This window comes from Chinchilla lanigera, unplaced genomic scaffold (assembly GCF_000276665.1).
Source record: "Chinchilla lanigera isolate Chin_1 unplaced genomic scaffold, ChiLan1.0 scaffold00123, whole genome shotgun sequence".
In the NCBI taxonomy this organism is placed as follows: domain Eukaryota; kingdom Metazoa; phylum Chordata; class Mammalia; order Rodentia; family Chinchillidae; genus Chinchilla; species Chinchilla lanigera.
In genome coordinates this window covers 1,898,238-1,906,034 of record NW_004955524.1, presented here as the reverse complement: position 1 = coordinate 1,906,034, position 7,797 = coordinate 1,898,238, and the positions used below count along the sequence as shown (strand labels likewise).

General features: G+C 41.1%; 1 protein-coding gene across 1 annotated transcript in view; it reads right to left on the bottom strand.

The window, feature by feature from the left end:
* The window catches only part of LOC102003687 (vomeronasal type-2 receptor 116-like), a 30,128-nt gene extending 27,149 nt beyond the window's left edge, over window positions 1-2,979 (bottom strand). The window contains exons 1-4 of the mRNA XM_013507191.1: window positions 2,701-2,979; window positions 1,518-2,324; window positions 564-791; window positions 96-219 (exon numbers count right to left, since the gene is read on the bottom strand). Of these exons, the coding sequence (XP_013362645.1) occupies window positions 96-219; window positions 564-791; window positions 1,518-2,324; window positions 2,701-2,979 (1,438 nt within the window). The remainder of the gene's footprint in view (window positions 1-95; window positions 220-563; window positions 792-1,517; window positions 2,325-2,700) is intronic.
* Between the last annotated feature and the right edge of the window lie 4,818 nt (window positions 2,980-7,797).

Here is a 7,797-nt window from a genome sequence, read left to right as displayed (position 1 = left end):
TTATGATCAGTGTCCTTCACAAGATGCTTTCCACTTTGCAGACAGAGGTAGTGAATAAAACAGAGCAAGAATGTGTCCGCAGGACGTGCTCCTACCTGTGGCATTGGTGATCTCATTGTCTGCACAGGGGGTGCAATCAAAGCAACAGGCAGCCTTTCCCTCCTGAGGGCTTTTTCTAAATCCAGGATTGCAACTCTCACTGCATACTGAGTGGGGAGACTAAGGAAAAAATATATAGTTGTAACATCTTAAACTTTTACTTACTCCTTCAGAGTGAGAGAGATAAACATAATTTCCATGCATACATACATAAACAAAGGTACATCACTGAATGCCAAATTTATTTCACAATACAAAACATATATTGATAAAAATATGACCAAGTAAATGTATTAATTTCCCATTCATCAGAAAGATTGTGAACAAATTCTTATTTCAAATTGAAATTGATTTGTTCAGTTTTCTCATGTTGTCATTAAATGAGAAAAATTGGAGGCAAAAACCTTTGACAGTATTAGATTACTTACGGTTAACAAAGTGCATAATGATTATGTATAACCCACCTCTGTCATTCCTGTGGTCCACTCTATCATATCCTCAGATATAGTTATTTTTTGACCATCTAGAGCATGTGAAGAAAATGTTCCCAGTTTAACCTTTTGTCTAAGTCCTTCTGGAAAATTCCAAAAATTGAGAATGTCATACTCAGAATCCAGTTTTCTGCTGTGATTCAAGGTAACTTCATCTCCAGCAGGATTGTTAAACTGGGTGTTCTTCAGAAAGTGATGCAGCTACAAGGGACACATCATCCTTTGTCAACATGGCTCCAAGATAAAGACAGGAAATATGAACAAGCGAAGTTCCTAAGTGTCTTCAATCTCACTTACATAAAGCAACTTTAACAGTGGTATCTATTGATTCATAGCACTGAATGCTTCAGGACTAAAAGGTCACCATGTTCCAGAAATGACAGTCAGTTGCAGGAAAAACAAGTATATTCTAGGCAAGTGCATTGAAATAATGTGTACAGTTGTGTTATGTAAAAAGATCAACTGTGGAATTAAAGCCTTTAAAACCCACAAGTTCAATTGTCTATCTGACTGTTCCCATAGCACCTACCAACAAAATGAGTTCATCAATATGACAAGAGTTTGCAAAACAAATGAAACTTTCCTATATTATGTGCACTGTCGGGTTGAACACCATTTAGCTTCGTAAGTGACTACAGGTTTGCCTGGTGTGCTTTAAGAACTTCATGGGATGTGTTTAGGTGGGCAGGGCCTTGACATCCCACAGACAGAAGCAAGGAGCTGGCCTCCTGTTTTCTTGTCCTTGCCAGTGCCTCACTGATTGAGGATCATTTCAACTCAACTCAAGATTTACCTCTTTAAAATAAGTGTGCTACACAATGTCTTGTATTTTGCAGAAATGGTTCTAATAACCTTAGGTGAAACACATAGAATAACTTGAGAGATATACCTTGAACACAGCCTGCCATCCAAAAGAAGACACATTACCTTCCAGGGGGGAAACATCCTCACTTGTGCATGTGTCATTGGTGGCCTTTGTACTTCTTCCGAAAGCATCGCGTGGAGGGCATGGGCCACAGCGTACACAGCATTGTATATATTGTAGCTCTCATCACTTATGGCTGTGTCAAAACGATTTGGAGGCAACCAAGCCACAGAGGCATTAGGCGTACAGTTCTTCAAGGCACACTCCAGCTCAGAGAATGAACAATGGAAATTCTTGAACCAATATATAGAGAGATAAGTGTCTTCTGGGTATTTGAAAGGAGTAGCTGCCTGGACAAAATTTTTGAAACCTGAAATCTCTTTGTGGTGGTGTGAGAAAACAAGAGTCCCATGAAATGGGTCAAGTATGAAATCTCTCCCAGCCAGGTCAGCGTGCCATTGTGAGTTTGTCACCCAGACTTTCCATGTCACTAAGTTTTGCATCACATAATAATTTACATCATTTCCATTATCATTATCATAGTAAATAACCACCACATTGACTGATGATGCATCTGCAGGCAGGATGTCATACTTCCACATGGGTGAGACATATGAAAGAGCCACAGTTGAGACCATTCTCATGAAGGCTACACAGACTCTGTTCCTGTCCATCTCAGCCCTTACATCTGAGAGAAACTGAAGACCCTTCTGGCCTTCTGTGATGAGCAGGCCCACCCAGGTCCAGCGGAAATGAAGCATCAAGGACACCATGCCAAGGGCCAAATACGTGTCCTTTGGGGCCACCTGATAGAGAGAAGGATACTGGCCACTGTCAGTCAGTGTAGGATCAAAAGCACCAAAGGTCACCTAAAACAAAAAGAATATTGGAAGAGAACCCTGAAGAATGATGATGGAAAGCACAATAGTGACCTGAAGTGTACTTAGTAACAACTGGTAGCTTTACAAGGAGACATGTGTTGCAGTCTTTGTAATCAGCTCATTCCTCCTGCATTTTAAAAAGTGTTGAAGTACAGACTCAAACATCCAGAACATACCTTTACTTTCTCTTGTCAATACATGGAAAGAAATCTTGGCTAACCCAGTAATTCTCTGTGTGCAAGCTCTAGTGCATGAAACACCTTGAAAGATGCCTAGTGCCAGCCTCCTTTCTAAACCTCTGTGCTCCTTGTGGTTGAAGCACTGTTGGTGCGGTTTCATCTTTTCCAGTCCCACCAGCCCTCACCTGGGGAAATCTGTAGAGTTCCAGCAGTGGTCCGATCTGAGCCGAGGTGCCCCATGGTATTTCTGTCACTACTGCTGCACACTTGTTCTCTCTCCTATATGTGTAATTGGGGATCTCATGTTGTCCTGTGAGCAAAATGAAGGAATTTTCTAATATCCTCCAATGAGTGTAAAGGAAATTATGGAACTCATAGCCCAGGGAAATGTTGGGTAAAAGATGAGGATTCCTGTTGATCTCTTCTATGGCAAAAATGAAGGCCAGATATTTCTGGTAGTTCATGGGTATTAGCCTGCAGAGGGAGCACAGATGTTCTTAGGGCAAAGACTGAATGTATGATTTTCCAATCCAGTCCAATCCAATGTTTATGATCTGAATACGGTGTTCCTCTCCTGCACTCTTATCATTAGAACCTAAACATAAATATGATTAATTTGGAGGTTTAAATTTTTGAGGATATTTATAATTAGATGCATCACGGGGTGAATTTCTCATGAAAGCATTTGATTCCCTTACAAGATTGCAAGAAGTGTTGGGTCACAATTCTGCTATGGGAGAAGAATTGAAAAGACTGTCACACAGAAACTAGGAAGTGGATTTTCTGTTGATTTTTGTCAGCCTGTGCAACTGTTAAAATTAATGATGGCTGAGTTAGAGTCCCTGTTGTTTGCACATTTGTCTGCAGCAGGCCGAGCAGGGCAAAATCATTACTAAAGAAAATCCTTACATTTAATTCATCTTTGCATAATATTTACAATTTGTGATTATTGATATGATTTCTTTGTTTATTTCTTTGTATATTGTTTTCAAATTTCAGATAACTTCTAAATTATCTTCTTGGTTGTTAAATTGATTTATCCTTTTTAGTTTGTCTCTACTCCACATGTCTGAGTAAACAACATTCCATAATTTGTTAGTGTAATTTTCCCACTAGAAATTGCAGGTGAAGGTTCTTTGGCAAATCCCCATCCCTCATATATACTGAATGAGAAAAGTCATGGCAGCTCTCAGCTGTTACACTGCTTCACTAAGACACCCAGGAGGGTCCTGTTCATCATAAGTTTCAAAAGTTTAGTGAAATTTACATAAAAAAAATAGAAATTGAAAAATAAAACTGCTGTCTAAAATCCCTGCTCATGTTACATAGAAAATCAATGAAAATTGAGCAATAGAGTAATTGTTTGAAAACCCTGTTTAATGTGGCCTTTAAAACATGTTAAATATGTATTAGTTCAAAGGAACAACTAAAAATGTAAAATTGTCTTTATGATAGACTTTGAATTATTTCCAGGTAATCTGCATTTGGACAGAAAGCTGTTATGGCTTGTCTGTGTGTCCCCCCAAAGCCTCATGCAGTCATGGGGCTGGCTTTTAGAGTTGTATTATGGGTGTGAGAGCTACACCCACCCTGGGGTGGATAGTTTGCACATGTAAGGGAGAGGAAAAGAGTGCTTGAGGGCATTCCTGGCTTTTGTGTTTTTTGCTTTTGCTGTGTTCGGACACCTAAGACTAAAATATCAATACATGTAAGACTGCACATTTTTTTTGTTGCACATACTAGGCACTAAAATATCAATACATGTAAGAACTAAGACTAAAATATCAATACAAAGAATAGTAATCAGGTGTTCTGCCACCATCATGGTAACCCCTGAGCCCTCTGTGCACTCAATGAAATTCTTGGAGTCCTCAGACCTGGAGGCCCATATTCTGCCACCACTCTGGTTTGAAACTGAGACCTGCATGAGACAGGTACCCTTCATTAACAGCCTGGGGACCCTGGACATGGTGGCTCATGTTCCACCACCACTATGTTTCACAGCTGAGCCCTAGAAACACTGGTATACTCCATCAACTGCCTGGGGCCCCTGGAACTGGCAGCCCACATTCTACTTCAATCACAGTTTGTTACTAAGTTCAAATTGCACTCCATCAGAAGCCTGGGGACCTCAGTCCTGGTGGCTCAACTTTTCCTGCCATTTTGGGGCAAATTTAACACTCAGGAAAAATAGAGACCTAGCAACCTTCTGTGAGTTTCCTGAGCAGGGAGAGGCTCAGAGTTCTGTCTGCAGCACCCAAAATGACAAGAGGATTTGGAAAACTGCAATCTCAGAACTCCACCACAAGCAGAAAAAGACCAGGAGATATTCACATAAGAGAACTTCGAAATCAAATACCTGAAACTCTAAAATGATTGCCACTGAAGTAAAGAAACAACTCCAATAGGCTCTAGAAAATGTCAGATCAGAAATAATCTCTCAGGTAAAAAAATGAAGTGACAATAATAATGAAAGAATTGTTCAGCACATGTGAAGAAGGAATATAAAAACATAGGGGCATAGAAAAATGCTGAAAATGTTCAATGAAGAATATATGAAAGAAGTAGGATGCATGAAACAGATACACAGAGATATCCAGGAAATCAAACTTCCATCGAAAGCTGGAAAAATCACTTTCATGAAGCTAAAGACAGATTGTCACATCTTGAAGACAGTATTTCAGGTAATGATTGTGAAAAGAAAGATCTCTCAGAAATAACAAGGAACCAGGAAATAATTCAATAGTTGCAAGAAGATGCAAAGAAAAATAATGTAAGAGTACTAGGTGTCAAAGAAACAGCAGGAGGCCACACAGATGATAAAAAGTCTACTTGCAGAAGGAATAGCAGAAAATTTCCCACCCTCCGACCCCCCACTCGAGCTTAGCTGAACCTTGGACCACTTTGGGAACACTGCTGAGCTCCTGCTGGTGCTCCCCCATGAGCCTGGGATCCAGGCAGAACCCCAGACAGCTTCAGGGTCTTAGGGGGCCACTTCCTGCACCTCTGCACCTGTTGCAACACAGCTGAATCTTGGACAGTTTTGGAAAAGACTGTGAGCTGTCCTCGCTGCTGTCCTGACAGCTTGGGGGCCAGGCAGAACCCCCACCTTAGGCACCTTGGGGGTCACTAACTGTTCCCACCAAGTACCCTTAGGTGAGCTAAACTGAACTTCAGCCAGCTTCATTGGCCGCAGAGACTGCACTCTCACCCAACCCCACTGTTGTGGGAACCGGAATGGGTCCCAGGCAGTGTCGGGAGCCTTGGTGACCAAGACCTGCCCACTACTACAGCACGGTGGAAACAGGGCTGACACCTGGACAGCTTTGAGAACCCCTGAGGGGGAGCCAAGCTGAGCCCCACACAGCTGTGGGATCACAGGATCACATCCTGGGACCATGGGATCACAACCTGTGATCACAACCTGTGACATGCAGCATCTGGGGAGCCACACTGAGAACCAGGGATGTTTGGGTCCTTGCCCCATCACTCTCACATCAACCTGGGAGTGAGGCTGAACTCCAGGGAACATCTGGATTGCTGAAAATGGGAAAACAAGGGAGAAAAATGTAATCACAGGCCTCCGCACCACCTAGAACAAGTCCAGGAGATACTGTAGCAGAAGAACGTGGAAGTCCTACACCTGAAATTTCTGAAATGATAGCAGCTGAAGTAAAGAAACAACTCCATCAGGTCACAGAAGACATCAGATCAGAAATAATCTCTGAGGTAAAAAAGAAATGACAGCAATAATGAAAGAATTGCTTAGAACATCTAAAGAGACATAAAAAAGAAAATAGAGGAGCATAGTAAGTGAATGGAAACCTTGAATGAACAATATAGGAAAGAACTGGAGTGCACAAAACAGATTCAAACAGACATCTGGGAAATTAAAACTTTCACTGACAGCTGGAAAAACTGCTTGAACAAATCTGAAGTTAGACTTTCAGACCTTGAAGACAGCATTGCTGCAAATGACCATGAAAGAAAGGATCTCTTAAAAATAATGAGAAATCAAGAAAAGACAATTCAACACCTGCAAGATAAGGATAGAAAAATAATGTAGGATTAGGTATCAATGAAACAGCAGGTATCAGCACAAATGACATAAAAAGACTATTTGTGGAAGTCATAACAGAAAATGTAAGAAGCATGGAAAAAGAATTGAACATTCATGTAACTGAAGAATATAGAACTCCAAATAGCCATAAGCAAAATAAATCTATACCCAGACATATAGTGATCAAGATCCCAGAAATACAGGAAAAGAAGAGAACATTAAAAGTGGTTAGAGAAAAGAAACAGGTCACCTATAAAGGAAAGCCCATCAGAATCATGGCAGGTTTCTCAACACAAACCATCAAGTCAAGAAGAGCTTGAGTGAAGTATATCATGTCCTGAAAGAACACAACTTCCAACCCAGATTGATGTGCCTTGCAAAACTATCTTTCAAAATTAAAGGAGATATTAAATATTCCCACAATAAAGATCAAGTGAACAAGTTCCTATGTGCTGAACCAACCCAACAAAGAGTACTATAAGACATTCTAGAAAGAGATAAAAGACCTGAACTTCAAGAACAACAACAACACAAAAGAACCACCAAGCAGAGCAAGCAATTAAATGAGGGAAACAAGAGGAACCAACAGCAGGAAAACAACATGACAAGGATAAGCCAATATGTATCAGTTATAACCACCAATGTGAACGGTCTCAATTCACCAACCAAAAAAAGTGGACTGGCAGATTAGATCAAGAAACAACATCCAACAATATGATGTACACAAGAAAAACATTTCACTCAAAAGGAAATTTATAGACTGAAAATCAAAGGATGGAAAACAATACTCCATGAAACACGTACCAAGAAAAAAACAGGTGTAGCTATTGTGTTTGCAGACAATGGGAACTTCAAACCAAAAACAATTAAAAGAGAGAAAAAAGGTCACTACATACTTGTGAGGGGAGAACTTCAAGAGGAAGTTAACAATCATAAACATTTATGCACCAAACACAGGAGCACCCAACTATATAAGATAAATTTTAACAGACATGAAAAATGAAATAAGGAGCAACACAATCATAACAGGGGAGGGCTCCTGGGTCCGAGTGTGGGCCGGACTCATACCACCGCGATTCCCAGCCGAAAACCGCGCACAGAGCCAGGTAGGCCGCACCCAATCCCGGAGGCCAGGACGCGAGAACAAAAACCCCGGTGACACTGCAGTCTGAGTTTCTAGGCGCTGGGAGGCCCAGGGGACGGGCGGGGCGAGCAGGCCCTC